Source organism: Photinus pyralis, unplaced genomic scaffold, assembly GCF_008802855.1.
Source record: "Photinus pyralis isolate 1611_PpyrPB1 unplaced genomic scaffold, Ppyr1.3 Ppyr1.4_LG7, whole genome shotgun sequence".
Lineage (NCBI taxonomy): Eukaryota > Metazoa > Arthropoda > Insecta > Coleoptera > Lampyridae > Photinus > Photinus pyralis.
The window spans coordinates 38497537-38516514 of NW_022170738.1; the positions used below are offsets into that span (position 1 = coordinate 38497537).

An 18978-nucleotide genomic window follows, 5' to 3' on the forward strand; every position below is an offset into this window, starting at 1 on the left:
TCCAGTACGTGTGGTTTGGTTGCAGCCTGTGGGCGAGATTTTAAAATTGCTAAATCATAGCCGTTCCTTGCTGGGAAAAGAAAGCACGTACTAAGATAAACTAGCAGACAAATAAAGTTCAAACCTGCATCACTTTCCACCGTACGACAATTCAGATCTCGGTACTGAAACCTTTTCGGAAAGTTATTCAATTTTGATGTATTTTCAACTGAAATAGGTTTATTCATACTGGATAGATTTCTATAAACAGGAGATAGAGACGTTTCCACCGCTATATGCAATCATCTTATCCACATAAACTGGAAATGTGAGCGAGTCGCTTTCGGAGCAATTTAATGGGCTTATTTGGCATCTATTAGTGATCAAAGCAAACAATAATTCACGAATTAATTTCGAGAGGATGGCGTGGTTGTCTCTCGAAGTGCACTCAATTTCCTCACTTTGCATAATTCCGGAGGTAATCACGTCCACGCTGGCTCAATATAATATGATTGATAGCACTCACCATGTTCGTATCAGAAAATTTTAATTCAATTTACCGTCGCTTCGTGTATAATGGATAATGGAGAACTCGTTTCCGGTGGTTTTCGTTCACAAATTTAGTACAAATTGTAATGGATACCGTTTTAATTTAGAAAGCTTTTTATTATGATCCACTTTATTCTCTGTAATTGAATAAAGGTTTCCATTAAGGGATTATCTTAATTTAAAAGTAAGTAATTCTCGCATCACCACACAAATCCCTTCTAACCTTTATGCCTTTATGGAAAATTAACAATTTCAATCGTTCAGAAATAGTACACGATCGATTCGCCCTTACGCCTTATCTCTATGGCTACAAATAAAAGCACACCCTCAGGGATATAACCTTTCTGTACAAATTCACGCCTGAAACGACGAATTTAATTTGAATGTTTTCGTGTTTCAGAGCCACTTGGAGAGGATACTCGAACGTCCCGATCGGTTACTTGCCATTGAAGATGGGAGTGCGAATAAGATTAACGGAAACGCAATTACCGACAGCAATCAAAATTCGGAAACGGACACGTTCTGCGCCTTCCAAACGGTGTTCGAGCTGCGAGCAGCTGGCGCCCAGAGTTTGGTTTCGAGACCCTCATCCTTCGACCTGAAGACGTCGACGCTGGCCCAAATCGCCAGCTACACGGCTTTTACTGGACGAATTTTAAACATTCCGGACGTCGACGCCTGGCTAAAGGAGAACAAGAACAACGGAGACGCCGAATCGGCCAAGACGATCCTCTGCATGCCGATCGTTAACGGCAAAAAGGATATAATCGGTGTCGCCCAGTTGATTAATAAGGCGAACGGCGTCCCATTCACCGAATGCGACATTTCGCTCTTTGAGGCGTTCGCGATTTTCTGCGGACTCGGAATACATAACACCCAAATGTACGAAAGTGCCTGCAAGCTGATGGCGAAGCAAAAGGTTGCGTTAGAGTGCCTATCGTACCACGCGACCGCCAGTAATGAGACGACCGAGAAATTGGCGCAGGAGGAAATTCCGTCGGCCGAAGTTTACAATCTGCACAATTTTACCTTTATCGATTTCGAGCTAAGCGACGATGAAACCTGTAAAGCTTGCGTTAGAATGTTTTTAGAGTGTAATTTGGTACAGCAGTTTCACATTCCCTACGAGGTGAGCTTTTTTCCTGCACTTACAGAGTTGAATTTAATTTATTATGTATAACTTTTTAATTCAAACATGCAGTCCATTTAATGCACTATCGAATTAATTTAATGCTTCCCATATTACTTATCAAACTTTTAATGCATGTAGGTATTAGAGTCTCGCTTTGGATTTTCATCTTCCTAAAAGCTCGAGGGGTAGGTATGGGAAATCGTTTACGAAGTATAAAAATGAGGAAAGATCACATAAACTCGATATGACATGCTACCAAAAGAAAAATAGATATTTTTCAAGTTACAGTTTTATCCCGCGCCGTTATTTAAAACCGAAGACGCAAATTCACCCCCTTCGTGCCTTGAATCATTAGGTAGGCAATAAAGTGCAGAAGCAATAACTGTACTGCAAAAAATTAAATACTGAGTCAAATAAAAAGGCGTACAATTCTTCCCAGAAGGTTCGCTTATAAAAAATCGGCCCCAACTAGAATATTCGCCCGCAGAACGCTCCTCTAGGATATTCATAAATCTCACTCAAAGAGGATGTGCTTTTATGCGCTCAGCTCCAAAATTGCCTACTTTTTGTCTGACAGGTTATTTTATCAAACATTCCAGTAATAGGTTTGCAAACCTTTTTGAGAGAATTTTATGCAAAATCAGAAAGGATTGGAGGAAGTCCTGGAAGTTTTTATTCTGAAAGAATATTAAAATATGGGATAATGTATATGAATAACAGAACATTATACTATAATAAAAATGAGAATATGCTCTTCTAAAGACTTGCTCATTCTCTCGAATCCAAAAATTTACCTGAAAATTGATATAAATGCTTTGAAAAAAGTATCAAAATGGTCGCGGACTGTTCTAACGATGTTAGTGTTTATTTGATAATTCGTCAAAGCAGGGGCGGACTGGCCCGGGGGGGGGGCGGGCGGCGATTACCACCTGGCCCGTAGGTCATAATGGCCGGTTGGAAATTATGTGCTGTATTAGACAGCATTAATGTAAGTTTCTTGCACTATTAATAAATTATTAACACGTTTCTCTCATTGGGGTTGGAATTAAGCTGCAATTTTAAACCATATTCTAATTGATTTTCGAGAAAGGAATACTTTAAAATGAAGCAAAAAATGTTTTTGGAGTGCACCGCAGCTCCCCCCACACCGCCATCTTCATTACACTAACACTTCCGCCCCTGCGTCAAAACATGTTGAAGCAATTCTCAGGAAATTAAAAAAGGCAACTTTTACACCAATAAGTTCAGTAAAATTGCATGAAGGGATTCTAAATACATGTCAGAGGAATTTCACACCTGGCCCTACGGCAAGAGAGGAGTTTCGAACGCCAACAATGTGGGTACATCTTAAAAGATGAGTCATTTTTGAGATTGAGTATTTAATAAAGGGCAGAATGGGATGGAAAATGAACTATTCGTGAACTAACATAGCTGAAGATATTCCCTGATCATGGAGACGACATCCAAAGTAGTCGGTGTAGGTTTCATCAATTTAATTCCGGGCGCAACTGATTGAAATCGGCGTAAAACTTGTGAGCAGCATCTTGAGAGACTAATAAAACAATTCCTTATAACTGATCAAGGATGTATCGGAGAATCTCGACATAGGAATATTCCAAGAATATAAGCGAAATGAGAGCTCAAAAAGTAAAACACAAAATTTACCACTTCCAATCTCCCCTACCATCAGTACTATCTTGTCGAAGGCTACCACATTCTCTTTGTAGGTACCCATTTCCGACGTCCCGTTCACTCGCAATTTACATTTCGGTGGATTTCGCTAAAATCCCGGCGCAGAGTAGTACTCAATTTTGGGTTCTCATAGCTTCTATTGGCGACACGATAAAGAGAGACCGCGATTCGAACTCTAAGAAACTTTTGGGCGCCAAAAGTCGAATACCCCGCGAAACGCGCCGTGCAAAAGGTGGTTCATTTCGCCCCTAGACAAATTCAACAAAATTCCGCCACGCAGGAGTTGACAATATCTTTCCGACGACATCAATTTGCAATCGGAGAAAAACTGTAGACGAAAAACTGAAAAATCTCCAGGTAACTATAACACGCTTGGAGATGGCGCCCAGATGTCGCCGACCCCACATCTTGTAGACCCGTCCCTAAACCTTTTAACAAATAAATTTGCAAAATCGCGCTAAAAAATGAGAGATGCTAAATTACTTAAAAAAAGAAAATTTTTGGAATTTATAATATTTTCAAGGGCTTTAATATACAGGGTACCTGATAAATCTGGAAACGGTAGATTATCGGGGAAAATATACAGTACCTATATCAAAAAAAGGTTTATACAAAAGTTTTGGGATTCTTCAATGTCTACTACCACTGATAGCTTTAATTATACCGGGCTAGTCATAAAACGTGGCACGCCAAAATGGCACTTTTTTAATACGAAACACCCTGTATATTATTGGATATTTTGATTTATTTTCAAAATTCGATAACCCGCAAACGATTGAATTTGGGTACATTATGCTTATTACAAATGTTGCTTAAAGTTAAAAGAAGAATATTGTACGGGGTGTTCCATAAAAAATGGAAAAGCGGTGTGCCTCGCGTTTATTACCAACCCTACTGTATTAATTAATTAAAATTGTTACTGCCTAGATTCCCAACAATTTTGTGTAAGATTTGTGTTTTCGATGTCTTGCATATTTTCCCCGATAATCGACCGTATCAGCAACCCTGTATATTCCAAAAGCATCTAAGACATTTTCAGAGAATTCACGAAGAGAGCTAGGAAGATTCCAAAGAAATTCCAAATTTATGAGTTCAGAAAGTATGGCGACTGTAAAAGGTTTTTTTTCCATCAAGACAAATATATTTTGTTTTTTCCACCCTGAGCAACGTATTGATTGAGGGTGATAATTGCAAGATCTCTCCACCCCAGTAAAATCCATTTCCACCGAGGTGACCCCAACACAAAACAATGTTTAATATTTGGTATCGCCACTTAGATACGTCCAAAGAAAATTTTGGTTTCAATCAAATGGAAATAATTGCGTTAGTGGTCCATAAACCTGGCGAATCAAAAATTGAAGCCAAATTTGGAGCGGATTTTTTAAAAATGTTTGTCGAAATTGAGGCAGCCTACTTACAATTATTTGCGTCTAGTAACCCGACTCAATCGCTTGCGGCGAAGGTGGTAGAAATACCTTCCTCTACTTCTGTTTTTGATCTTCTCGTTCAGCTTTGGGATAGTTACATCGTTACATAGGGGAAGAGGGTACATGGAATTTTATCTAATAATTTCATTCTGTTTCAGGTCCTTTGTCGGTGGATTTTGAGCGTAAAGAAAAACTACCGTCCAGTAAAGTACCACAACTGGAGGCACGCGCTAAACGTCGCGCAGACAATGTTCGCCATGTTCAAAACTGGAAAGATGGAACGTTTCATGAGCGACTTGGAGATTTTAGGTATGCTGGTCGCCTGCCTCTGCCACGACCTCGACCACAGGGGCACGAATAACGCGTTCCAAACGAAAACCGAATCGCCATTAGCAATACTGTACTCGACTAGTACGATGGAGCATCACCACTTCGACCAGTGTGTCATGATACTCAACACTGAAAGCAATAATATATTCCAAGTAGGTGGGTTTGAGTATTACCAACGAAAATAGACACTGAAACTAGTAAATACAAGTAATTTAGGATCGCTTCATCCAACACTTTAAAATGCTTTCAGGCTTTGTCACCTGATGACTACAGGACGGTGATGGGAGTCGTCGAGGCGGCGATCCTGTCGACCGACCTGGCGATGTATTTTAAAAAGCGTAATAAATTTTTGGAACTTGTCGAGAATGGCGAGTTCGACTGGCAGAGTAAGGACAAGAAAGAATGTAAGATACTTGTCTTTCCCACATGGTTTTGAAATCCTACACTTGCAGTGCTCTGTGGTATGATGATGACGGCCTGTGATGTCAGCGCAATTGCAAAACCATGGGACGTACAGCATCGCGTTGCGAAGTTAGTCGCGGACGAGTTCTTCGACCAAGGCGACATGGAGAAGCTTCAGCTGAAGGAGCAGCCTGTGGTTCGTTAACGAGTTAATGGGCGAATAGAAAGAGTTTAAAACATTTGTCAATAGGCAATGATGGATCGGGAACGTAAAGACGAGTTGCCTCGAATGCAAGTCGGTTTTATAGACGTTATTTGTTTACCGTTGTACAGGGTGTTATCGGAAACGTTTCCGTGGATGAAACCGTTATACACCCAGACGGTGGAGAATAGACAGCACTGGCAGGATCTTGCTGAGAAGGTGGAAATGGGCCTTACGTGGATTGATCACGACACTATTGATAAACCAGTAGAAGCTATTACAGGTAAGCATCCGGAATCAATCAATCTCATTCATTATGCATTACATTTTTTCCATCAGAAACCTTTATAAATTATATGTATCTGCATTAGGTGCATATAAAAAGACATCCAATATAGCACAAAATAACTTTTATCCCAAGAAATCCCATTTTCTTACAGATTGTTAGTTTTTAAAGTTAATTTTGACGATGAACTCGTTGCGTGGTTAGGGTTGGAGAGAAATATTTCACGTTTAATGCCACTTTTGTATTTGTAGACATTTTTAAATCTGAAATGGGAAACCCGTGGATGTAGCGCGTTTAAAATGCTACTCGTTTCGCTAAATCATACAAAATTTCCAAGTGCGATTGATCTCTGTTTGAAATGGTATCGACAGATAAAGAGCGGAATCAAAAAATTGGAAGCAAACCTCTAATGGAAAAGGAAATAGAAATTAAACGAGAAACTGAAACACATAAATCTGAAAATGGAACGATAGACGATAAGGTTCTCGATTGCCGACATCCATAAATCCCATCCCGAGGGAATTAAAAATAAACAAAATTGTGAAGGAAGATTAAAATTGGGGTGAAGACTAAGCAAAGAAGAGGCCGAATAAATTTCATGAAAATGCCAGGTCGATATGCGAATTTGAAGTATGGAGAGGACAAGTTAGTTTTAAAGTGAAAGGTTTAATTTCAAGTAAAATTCATAGTCACTCGCTGTGTGTCGCTAATTGTTAAAATCAGCGAAATTATCCCCTTTTAGATGGCTGTACGTTTAAATGCACCACGCTAAATAGGGGTTGTACCCTATTTAATATTTACTCGTGTCATGAATACCTAATTCATGGAACTTTAACCTATAAAGTTCCATTTTGTCTGGTGATTGTCAAATACGAAAGCATTTCGTAAATCCCTTTTTTCAGGTTTTCTTCTTTTGGGGGGTGTCATCTCAACAATGTGTTTTCAGAGGCATGAAAATGAACTATCGTTTTGAATTTAACGACTTACCATTTTCGGAAAATTCGAATTTGTAAAATCACGAATGGAAACTGGTTCAAGTACAATCAGGTACATTAGTAGATTGGGGATTTATTTAAAAATGTTCTGATGCTGACATAAAATGGTACGCGATGGTCCGCGAAAATCCCACTTAGAATTAATTTTCAACGATAGAAAAATTCACGCAGAAAACAGTGCACGTGATCGCTTGTCGAATAAAATACCGAAACGGACCTTCTTCTCTGAACGCAACGACCACACTCTTTTAAATGAATTGAGTTGCATACCTTTCAATCATGTCCTTTATAAGTGACCTTAGTCAAGAAATAATCCGCCGATTTAGAAGAACTCAGAACTACCTTAGCTCGGACATAAACCTGTAAAGATTATTACGGTTCAGAACCGTTTGACGAGACAAACTCTAGTCCAGAACCTTACTAGCATTTGGCGCAGTTTTAAACCCAGTTTTGATTTATAATCGGCCCTATATAACGCAGTCTTTTTTATAAACCATGATTCAGAACCGTTTCTAGCAAAGATTCGAACCCACGCAGCAGAGTTTCAAATCTACTCACTTTTCTAGTAACTTTCAAATCTAGTGACCTTTGAATCGGATAGCAGTGTTTCAACCCTAGTTGCTTTTCTAGGAACTTTTGACATGACTCTTTGCGGCCATATATTACTGTGACCCTAGCAGAGTTTCAAACTTGGTTAATTTTCTAGTAATTTTTTCGCATCTAGTGACTTTTTTAGGGACATTTTGAGCTAGAATCGGTCCTATATTACTACTAATGTCGCCACATTAAAAATCGGCTATAGAAAAAATGTTTTTAGAGAAATATCTAATAAAGAGAACTCAAAACGGCATTTTTAGTGCATTTTCCAAAAGGAAAATGAACGCTCTATTGCCCGCACTTTGTCTGTCTGTTCAGATGTACCACTACTAGTCCTCCAGTTTAAGCTTTTTCGTTGTAGTTTCTTTCTTATACGGCGTAGTACAGCCCAGAGACCAGAACGACAAAAGTTTATTTGGATTGGTCACTTCCTTCCCGAGTTAAAACTAATTCTGTGCCGGGGAAAATGCGCTTTCGTCAGTCGCGTGTGAACATCAGAAAAAGGACCCGTAAGAATTCAAAAGGAATGTAACCATAATTAAGAGAGGATAGAATTTAAATTTAAAGGAGTAGAAGAATATCAGATAAATTCGTGAGAATACATAATTCAAGAATAATTGTGAGATTTCGAATTTGAGATGAATCACGGGTGCATTTAAGAATAGTTGAGGGGGTGAGAAATTAATGAGGAAGACTGTATATAAATTGTAACTTTTAGTTTAAAAAAAAGCGCAGGAAGAATTCAAAAGGTTTTCAAGAAGTGTTCAAGAGAAATTTAAGAGTAATTTTCAACGATAGAAAAATTCACGCACAAAGCAGTGTACGTGATCGCTTGTCGAATTAATTTTTAACGCACTCAAATAGTACTTTTCGACTCGCGAATCCAAGCAAGAATCTCTCACCCGCCCATTTCTTCCACTATTAAACCTGTAGATTATTCTAGTTCAGAACCGTTTGACATGACAAACCCTAGTTCAGAACCTTCTAGCAATTGGTGCAGTTTTAAACCTACTTTTGATTTAGAATCGACCCTACATAAAGCAGTCTTTTTAATAAACCCTGATTCGGAACCGTTTCTAGCAAAGATTCGAACCCACGCAGCAGAGTTTCAAATCTACTCACTTTTCTAGTAACTTTCAAATCTAGTGACCTTTGAATCGGATAGCAGCGTTTCAACCCTAGTTGCTTTTCTAGGGACTTTTGACATGACTTTTTGCGGCCATATATTACTGTGACCCTAGCAGAGTTTCAAACTTGGTTAATTTTCTAGGAATTTTTTCGCATCTAGTGACTTTTTTAGGGACATTTTGAGCTAGAATCGCTCCTATTTTACTACTAAAGTCGCCACATTAAAAATCGGCTATAGAAAAAATGTTTTTAGAGAAATATCTGAACTCAAAACGGCATTTTTTAGTGCATTTTCCAAAAGGAAAATGAACGCTATTGTCCGCACTTTGTCTGTCTGTCAAGCTGTACCACTACTAGTCCTCCAGTTTAAGCTTTTTCGTTGTAGTTTCTTTCTTATACGGAATTTGAGATGAATCACGAGTGCATTTAAGAATAGTTGAAGGGGAAAGCAATAGAAATTAATAGGAAGACTGTAGTAAATTGTAACTTTTAATTTAAAAAAAAAGGCGCATGCAGGAAGAATTCGAAAGGTTTTCAAGACGTGTTCAAGAGTAATTTGAAAGGTAATTGAAACAAAAAAGGAGTATTTAGAAGAAATTCATGAAGAATTTAGGATAAATTCATTAAGAATGCAGGAGGAACCTGATAGATATCTCAGAGAATTTGTGTAATGTTATTATGTTATTTATACAGAAATTTAATGGCTTTCAGTGGTAAATTAGAGCGACAGAATTTATGAGGAACTGGCTATATCTACTGCAATTCTGTAAAAATATTAAAAATTGTAGAGGAATTGGAAAGGAATTCAGAATGATTTTATGAACAAAGTAAAAGAGGTTCACATTAAATAGGAACGGAAACTATAGAAAGGTCAAGAAGAATTCAAAGAATTTTGAAAGGGACCCCAAACAGATTTCACAAATAGATTGAAAAGAAATCTAAAAAGATGAAAATTAAAAACGAAATTAATCAGGAACAGCATATACGAAGGGAAAAATAATTTGACTCGGAATTATAAAAAAATAGAACTTCAGGAGTGTACGGATGAGTGAATCAAAGGAAGCACCCCCTTCATCTCGGTGTTGGAACAGGTTTTCCGGTCAACCTGGACTGGTTTGTGTGAAATATACAGGGAGGGAGGAAATTGACACAAATAATTCATGGGAATTCAATCACAATTTCCAACGAATTAAATAAAATACAATAGGGGTTAAAACAAGCGTTGAATTAAACCATAATAATATAGCTTAGACAGACTTAGAGATCAACTCATTAGGATTTGAGGGGTAATCAATTCGGCGAAAATTTAAGAGATTTAGGACGGTTCCGGAATACTTATCAAAAAAGTCAGGAATATGTAAACATTTGTAGATGGCTACCCACGCACTGAAACAATTATTCTTTTAAAATGTATGATGATACAAAATAATGTATGAAAGTGTAAAATTCTTCTATAATAATTTTTCCTTGAAGGATGCTGAATAGCTAAGATTTAAGTAAGTTCATTTACTTATTATGACTTTACGTCAGTCCGTCGGCCTGTCTACATGATAATTTCTGTGTTCACTAATAGGTAGACAATAGTAATAGGTCAAGAGACTATCTGATTAAATGTTGGTCATTTGAACTTTCTGTCCGTCCGTCTGTGTTTGTCGAGTTATAACAGACATATCTAACTATTACCTGTGATAGTAATTTTCCTATTTTAGAACAGAATAATTTTTCCGGTATCAATTATTGACTTATTAGGTATGTTTTCCCGGTGCAAACTTTGTTGTTACGGATAATTGGTATAAGCAGTATAGAAACAGGAAAATTTAAACAAATTGTGTAGGTATCAGGATTACACAAACGCAAATTTAATTTTTTCACGTATTACGTTTGCCTGATATGTCTGGAAGAGTTCTATTTATTCGTTTTAAGTAAATTAATAATTATTGTGTAATGAGCACAAAATCCACGAACAATCTCGAGACAGACTGCCTATATACACTGTGTTCAAGATCAGGATGTACCTATATCATGGGGATCTCCGAAAAGAAGATGCGACGATGGTCAAATTAGAAGTTGCGCAATTAAACGCTTATTATCATGCTGTATAGAAAACCAGAACATTCCAATTACTTCCGAAGATATGCTAGAAAAACCGATCCGAAACCAATTTTATTATATTTTTATCATATTTGAGCAGATACCGAAAAATAAAAAAAAACCTTTCTCATTGCCACCTTTGAAGCTCTGGTTGAAATATTTTCATTACAACGTTTCGTTCCGGAGAAATCGTTGTCAACTTTATTTTTTATACGGCTCGTAAAAAAGTTTATACTGTATTGAGTACCATTTTTTACTACGAAATACAATTATATACGGCACCCAACAAAAAAAAGGAAATTCTGGTGGTTTCAACAGGATGGTGCATCCGCGCACAAAGAGACCTTATAAAGCGAGAAAGTAATACGTATAATTAACAAAAACTTAAATTCATTTTAATTACTCCGAAGCTATGAAATACGCTTTAAATGTGCATTGGTCAATTTCAAAGACACATCGGCGATTTTAATGCCATATTTCCTTTTAAATGGACAAATGCGCTTGAGCTCGCCTTCGGCTGTCAAGTATTAACGTGTGACCACCACGAGAAACTACTGTATATTCTGTGGCGTTACGAATGAGATGGTATTACTCCAGTCCAAAACATATATTACCTACATACCGAGTGATAAGTAGTCACAAGTTCAAGTGACAGTAGTTATAATAGCAATTACTTACGGTGTTCCTCAGTGAAGAATATTAGGACCGGTAGTGCTTACGTTTTCAGCCTTGCAGATGACGCTATGTTGATTTTACTGCTTCTATGTGGGAAAACCTAAAACAAAAAAGAGCATTATCCTCGAGATATTTGATCATGGTTGCAACGTAATAAGCTAACAATAAATTATCGAATAGCAACATTGCTACACTTTACTTCTTCCATCTATTCAATTTCAAATTATAACAATTTTTCATCGATTATCATTGGCAGGCACAATTTATTTCCTGTGGATGTTACAGGATGTTTCATTTACGTACCCAGTACGAAAAAGTGCTTATTATCGCGAGTTTGATGATCCAAGCAATCAGCAACATATTTTAGGTTGGGCTTTCATTTATTTAATTAGAAATGGTTAAGAGACTATTCAAAGTCAATGCCATTTTTCTATATAAAACGTAAAACATTTTGATTGCGATGAAAAAATTCATTTTTGAACTGGGGGAGAAAACTATTGGCCCACAGAAAAAGACTCTGGCCACGGATTCAGGAGAGTCTGATTTCGTTCGAATGAATAACGATCTTGTTAGCGCAATTCGTTGCCTGTGAATTTTCCAGCATTTGTGGAAAGGTGCTTTTGTCTTGGGGTTCCACACGGATCGAGGTAAATGAAAATTGTATTTTTCTGCCTCCAATTTAGCAACACTTTTAGCTGTACATCATTAGAATCGAACTCTATTGAATATGAGATGCGGCCCACTAATATTACCCCTAGCCCAAATCTCTTGTAAATATATGTGCCTTATCTCCCTGTTAATTAATTACATTGTGGTTTTGAGTAGTCCGTCTGTACTTGTAGGGGCCTAACATGTCTTCTAATAATTGGTCAAATGCTGTTTTTTTACACTTATTTGTTGTATGTTAATCGTTTTTGTACTATACGACTAACAGATGTTTGTTACTAATGCCTCGTGTTGGTACCTACTTCATTGTTAACCCATTATGTACAAACGATCTGGGATTTTTCGTGTTAGTTCTTTTCCTATATAAATATAAACAACCCGATTTACATTGCAATGTTTGTGCTTTACTTATGGACCCTCTCCTATTGACTACTATTGATACTACTAACCTGCATTCAAAAGATCAAAGTGTTTCTCAAACACAAAAAAAATTACATCGCAATACCTAAACGATATTTTCATTACAGATCCGGAAGAGACGAACGACATAGAGCTGACGGTACAGACGTTGAATACTGTACCTCCAACTAATCCTCTTCCGCAACAAACGGACCATAAATTAAAACGAAGGCATAAGGTGTGTTGTATTTTGTGACACAACACGTTAATATAAGGAAAATATCAATTTGAACCAAGTAATTTTGTAGCGGAGAGATGCTCACAAAAGTTTTTACAGTGGACAATCTAAGGAGTTTGTTAGCAATGTATAAAATACTGTAGTGATTTACGAATAGGAACTTAAACTTTATGCTTTCATGAAACGAAAGATTTGTAAATTTGTCCTAGTCATTTGTATATACATTTTTCTGTTGAATAAATTATAATGGGTTTTAATAAATGTAATTACAATTGGAAGTAAATACACATTTTAGATTATTGTGACTATTTCCTTTGTGTACAGTCGTTTGCATCACTTAAGTTGTGAACCAATTTTTTTAATTCTCATTATATGTGAACGCATGAGCGAGAAACAAGTTTTTGGGAAATGGTTCACACACTAGTGACGTAAAGGTCATTCTATTGCAAACGACTGTACAACACCCAAACGGAATTTGTGAAACATTTTTGCAGAATCAGAAATGGAAAACCCTAGGCATCGCTGACAAGTTCTATCCTCATATTTGCAGTGGTTCCTTAGAAGAAATTGTAGGAGAAATGCAAGTTTTGGGACCTTGGGGGTGGTATACTTTGAACAAATATTTGTTTTGGTCCCCTTGGCCCCTCAATAAACATTTGTGAAGTTCCTCTCTACCCTTGACGAACTATTTTATGCTGAAAATGAAAACGTGAACACTCTGGGACTGCAGGGTCTATGCTACACATTTACGTGGTGAGGAAAAGACGCATAAAGGAAAGAAAGAAAGAGGTAAAAAGAAAGAGGAAAAACAACTGTTCTTAGTTCCAATTTTTGATTTGGTGCCCCGGTTCGAAGCTATTGGCCTCCTTTGTTTTCCCATATTTTAAGAACTATTAAAGAAAACAAAAATCTTCAAAACTATCTTTTGACCAAACGACTGTCAGCCAAGACTGTTGAAATCTTCAAAGGCATTTTCAAAAATTCATTCTGTTTACGGACGAAGCGTGCTTCATACGGGACGGGCGGCGTATTTAATTCTAAAAATAATCATCTGTAGGCTGACGAGAATCCCCACGCAACCCATATTCATGCTGTTATTTTTGCTGTAAATTTATGGTTCGGAATCGTAGCGGAACATGTGATGGGGCCTTTCTTTCTCCCAAACAGTTTGAATGGGGAAAATGATTTTAATTTCTTAGATACCTACTGTGCTACCTGACTTTCTAGCCACTAAACATCAGACGGAGAGTTTGGTTTCAACATTATGGGGCACCGCATCACACAACTCCAGAGGTCACCACATTACTAAATCTGGAATACACCATGCAATGGATCTGTTGCGCGGTCAGCCTGAAGTCCCGACATTACTCCACTATAGACATAGAGGAAGAACTATGGTGACTAGAATCGTGGCTACAGCGAGGGTCTCTACCAACATTAAAAAAACGCTGCCGGGCTTGCGTTGCTGCGTATGGTGGCCAATCGAAATTGAAAATTGAAAAAAATGTTTAAGGAATTTTGCAAGCAACCAATTTTCAAAGAATAACAATTTGAAATACATTTTCAGAGAAATCTAGGGAAGGCCAAAACAGATTTTTTCCACCCAAAAAAAGATCTATTTTCCAATTTAGTAACACCTACAAATTCACAGATATAATCATCGATTTGTTTCCAGATCCGGAAGAAATGGACAAGATACAGCTGACGGTACAGTCGTTAAAAAACGCCCGCCAAAGCATATTTTTCTCGCCGAAAACGGACCACAAACAAGAATGAATACACTATACCTAGTGATTTAGAATAGTAAAGAAAACGGAGAAATGTGTGAATTTTTCGTAAGAATTTCTATAGGTACATTTTCCGGTTTAATAAATTATAAAGGGTTCTAATAAATGTAATTATAAATTATAATTGGAAGTAAATATACATTTTAGATAACAGTAACGACTTCCTTTGTGTACAACAAACCTTTATGATGAAAATTAATTTACTCAATGAAGGGCGCAAGTATTACATAAGTATAAATTACTAATTTACAGGCATCCACTGCATTCAAGACAGTGTTGGTATACAGTACAATTTATTAAGAAGTATTGTTTTCCCTATGTCTACTTTTAAATGACAAAATCTCTTCTGAAAGGCGCCCAATTTTATGCAACCAAAATAACTTCTTAAAACAAAGATCCGGCTGTTAATTTGAATATTGTTGCTTTGGATTCCGTATTTTTATTTTCGTTCGTTTGCAATGTATTCAACTGGTGGAAAAGGTTGATATTGTCAATTGGTATAGTACCGGTAACAGTTTAAGGAGCGTAAGCGATTTATTTTCTGTTAAAGCAAAGCAACAATGTTTAAACTACTTACTTGTGATAGCCGTTTTAAAAAGTTATTTTGGATGCGTAATATTAGGCGCCTTTCAGAATAAATGTTGTCGTTTAAAAGTAGACATAGGGAAAAACAATACACATAAATCCCTATGTTTACTTCTTAATAAATTATCACTGTATAATACAAGTACAACATTTAAAAGCCCAGAGTACCTAGGGAACAAGCGAAAGCCATAGGATCTTTACAATTTTTCTCATAATCCTAAGTAGCCGGTATTTAAAAAATGGCATACTTGCCATTGTGGCATTGAGCTTTTCTTTCCAATTGCAGCAAACATGCAGGGCCTGTTTTTATATTCCCGAACGGGGTTGTTTTGAATTTTGGTGCATTTTTCATTATGCCTTTTTTTAATCACATATGCCTTGATAGCTTGTGGCAATTATTTACAAAACAATTGCAATATTAAGTACTAATTTTATTATCTGCAAGTTTGAGTCGTCGTACGTTGCCAATGGCGTATTTTCGGGGGGGATGAAGGGGATATACCCCCCCCCCCCTCCCCCCAGAAGAATTTAGTTATCATGATAGCTATTAGGTATTTAGGTAATACTCCGCTATCCGCTCCGCCCACTTTAAAATAAAGGCAATAATATATAGGTATATATAGAGAGCAATTTTAGTTTTGGTTAAAGTCTAAAGTCACTAAAATCTAAATAATCTGTAGTATTCAGTATTCACTATTCAGTGAGTGATCAGTGTTGGCAGTCAACGATTTGGCTATTCGGCATCGATCGGCAATTCGCTACATTGATGCCCAAAAAATAGGTATCAGGTACTTAGTACTGCTACTGAGGTGAGGTACCTGCGTCCTGCCTTTCACGAAATGACGAAAATAAGAATTTAAATTTTAAAAACAGGAACTTTTTTTGCCCATAACTTTTGATGGAGACGTCTAATCGAAAAAGTACGAATCGTTTTGGATTCTACGCACCCAAATTAATCAGAAAAAGTTTTTTCCCGAGAAATTTTGGTGCAGTCGATTTTTGGAAAAAAAGGAAGGTAATAACTGCCTTTTTTTTGCCCAGAAAAAAAAATTGTCTCAGATCGACCGGAAAAAAATATATAGAATGTGGCCTGTAGAATTAATTTCAAACAGTTCCAAGATCGGACTACTAGATCAAAAGTTACAGCCCTTTGAATTTTTTGTCGAAATCCCATAACTTTTGATTGAGACGTCTAATCGAAAAAGTACGAATCGTTTTGGATTCTACGCACCCAATTAATCAGAAAAAGTTTTTTCCCGAGAAATTTTGGTGCAGTCGATATTTGGAAAAAAAGGAAGGTTATACACTGCCTTTTTTTGCCCCGAAAAAAAAATTGTCTCAGATCGACCGGAAAAAAATATTTTCTTATAGAATGTGGCCTGTAGAATCCATAATTCCAAACAGTTCCAAGATCGGACTACTAGATCAAAAGTTACAGCCCTTTGAATTTTTTGTCGAAATTGTTTTTTTGACCATAACTTTTGATTGAGACGGACAAAATTCAATGGCGAACGGAAAAACCAAATGAATATTTATATTCTGGATTAAAGACTGAAACGGTGTTATACCTGTATTCAAAAGCAGGGAAACTATATTGACAAAAAAATGGTTGTTGCTCTAGTCTTTTGTTTAATATGTCGAGTTCGGGAATATAGAAACCACCCCTCGTAACAATCGCATTTTGATAAAATCTATAAACTATTTCAAGGGCAATACAGGTGGAAATGTCAGTGATTTAAATTTAAAAAAATTTTAAATTTAAGCAGCAGATCTTGTGCTATTTTGAAATATAGTATTCAAGCGAGACTACAGTACCTACTTATGCGTACTGGCAATGGCTATAAGACAATTAATTCTTGAAAAAACCCTGTATAGAAAAAACCACATTTTTAGTTCAGTGGGAACCGCCGAATCCAAAATTACTGCCAACTTTCTTAACGAGCGGAGCGGCAATGATTCAAATTGATATTGTCGGGGCCCATTTAATTATTCCCTCTATTATATGCGCGAATAAGAAAGGAAGATGTTTATAGAGAACCTGTAGAATGTAACAGTTTTAATAAATATTAAAAGTAATTCTTTAAAAAACCCTGTACAGAAAAACCCCATTTTCAGTTCAGTTGGTATCGCCGAATCCAAAATTACTGCCAACTTTCTTAATGAGCGGCAATGATTCAAATTTAAATTATCAGGGCCTACTTAATTATTCCCTCTATTATATGCGCGGAATAAGAATTCAGAATTTTTCTCACATAAAAAACCCATTTCCCATACCAGAGAGGAAGCATAATTTCAGAAATTGACAAACAATAAGATTTAAATTTATTGGAAATTGTTACTATAGCTTTACAAAATAAATTAATAAAAAATAGAAAACTGTTACATTCTACAGGTAATAAATATTAAAAGTAATAAAATTTTTAATTAGTTAATACGTATACATAAATATAATCAACGATTTGTTTCCAGATCCGGAAGGAATATGTCTTAGAGCTGACGGTAGACACTTTAAATGCCACACATCCAAGCAATTTGAACCTCTTAATTTTGTAGCAGGGAGGTGTTCACACTGGCGAATCTACAGTGAATTTGTTAACGCTAGTGATTTTAACTTAAGTTTTAGGCTGTAAAAAATTTGTGAATCTGTCCTAATAATTTGTATATACATTTTGCTGTTGAATAATTTATAATGGGTTTTAATAAATATAAATACAAATGGAAGTAATATACATTTTTGTTTAGATTATGGTAGCCACTTCCGTACGACACCCACATTCCCACTTGCAACCGTCCCACCGGGTTAAAACTAGCGAGTTTACATGAAGAACTCCTGAGTGGAGTGCGACAACGTCAGTCATGCGTTAGGCGGTCGATCTAAACAACTAATCTCTATCACACGTAAGCCTCGCAAGCTCGGATCCGTAACTATTAGACCTCGCGGTTGATACACACGCTCGTTTTGTTCGGCCACAAACTTGGAGACCCGCCTGAGACACTGAAACGAGTAAATTAAACCTAAAGCGATGTCCTATTCGCACACCCACCTTCTCGTAGTGCGTCTCTTTACAAATGTATATTAAATAAGCGGTGAGACACGCCAGACAGCCTTCACAGTAATTTGCGCAGGTCGCCTTTTCCGCAATGGCGAAGTACTCGTTTAACTTAGTAATTGTGTGCTCGAACGCTTGCCTTTCGATCTAAACACAATAAGAGATAAATTGTGGGTCAAACGTTAACTTCTAGACTCACTCTTCCTTCCAGTTCCACTGGAAATCTAGTCTGAAATTTTACAACTGTCCCTTCACTATAATCCCTTTGTATAAAAACTTTTAAACACTGCTGAGGTGCCATTTGTTCGGTTTCGCTATTATGGTGAGTACCCATTATTTGTCTACTTATACTTAGATATAAAATTAGAAAAACGTTTAAAATATATGTTGATATGCCTACATCTAAGACGCCATTTTCTTTTTGAACATGACAGATGACGTCATTAGGAGCTTTCGTCGAATCGACGAGGGTATATCGAATATACAAGGTGCGTCAAAGAGTTTTGAACGTCTCAATTTTGTTCAGCTAACATAAATACATAAAAATACTACAAACTTTAAAGGAAAGTCGTCTGAATGTCGTCTAGGGTTAGTGAAAAGACTATCCACAAGTTAATCTATATTTATTTATTTATTTATTATCCCTCTCTTGTTCTGGACCCTCAACAGGTTTGCGCCCAGGAGACGTAAAGGCTCTACTGGAATAGGTATACTGTAAGCGTACTGCAACCTAGTCATGGGTTGCGATGCCAACGCGCACCACGCCAC

The 18978-nt window shown here is 36.9% G+C and overlaps 2 protein-coding genes across 4 annotated transcripts in view; one reads left to right on the forward strand and one right to left on the reverse strand.

Annotated features, from left to right (window-relative positions):
- LOC116175485 (cGMP-specific 3',5'-cyclic phosphodiesterase) overlaps positions 1–14626 on the forward strand; it is a 57988-nt gene extending 43362 nt beyond the window's left edge. Inside the window, exons 4-9 of one of the 3 annotated variants that reach the window (XM_031493625.1) lie at positions 929–1657; positions 4938–5261; positions 5360–5513; positions 5562–5707; positions 5762–5996; positions 14464–14626. In XM_031493625.1, coding sequence (XP_031349485.1) covers positions 929–1657; positions 4938–5261; positions 5360–5513; positions 5562–5707; positions 5762–5996; positions 14464–14564 — 1689 coding nt within the window. In that variant the 3' untranslated portion in view covers positions 14565–14626. Of the gene's footprint in view, positions 1–928; positions 1658–4937; positions 5262–5359; positions 5514–5561; positions 5708–5761; positions 5997–6250; positions 7894–12678; positions 12911–14463 lie in introns of those variants that run through there. The other 2 variants (XM_031493626.1, XM_031493624.1) reach the window with 2 other exon arrangements.
- A 2936-nt stretch (positions 14627–17562) lies between these two features.
- LOC116175499 (golgin subfamily A member 7) lies at positions 17563–18632 on the reverse strand. Its single transcript, XM_031493649.1, has 3 exons — positions 18410–18632; positions 18205–18357; positions 17563–18155 (listed from the first exon to the last, which is right to left on the reverse strand). The coding sequence occupies exons 1-3, from the start codon at positions 18542–18544 to the stop codon at positions 18015–18017; spliced, it is 429 nt and encodes a 142-aa protein (XP_031349509.1). The 5' UTR covers positions 18545–18632; the 3' UTR covers positions 17563–18014.
- Between the last annotated feature and the right edge of the window lie 346 nt (positions 18633–18978).

Coding starts and splice junctions, on each gene's coding strand:
- LOC116175499 (XM_031493649.1), bottom strand. CDS start 18,544: ATGGGTACTCACCATAATAGCGAAACCGAACAAATGGCACCTCAGCAG. Junction 18,358..18,409: donor CAGTGGAACTGGAAGGAAGA/GTGAGTCTAGAA, acceptor TATTGTGTTTAG/ATCGAAAGGCAAGCGTTCGA. Junction 18,156..18,204: donor AAGAGACGCACTACGAGAAG/GTGGGTGTGCGA, acceptor TACTCGTTTCAG/TGTCTCAGGCGGGTCTCCAA.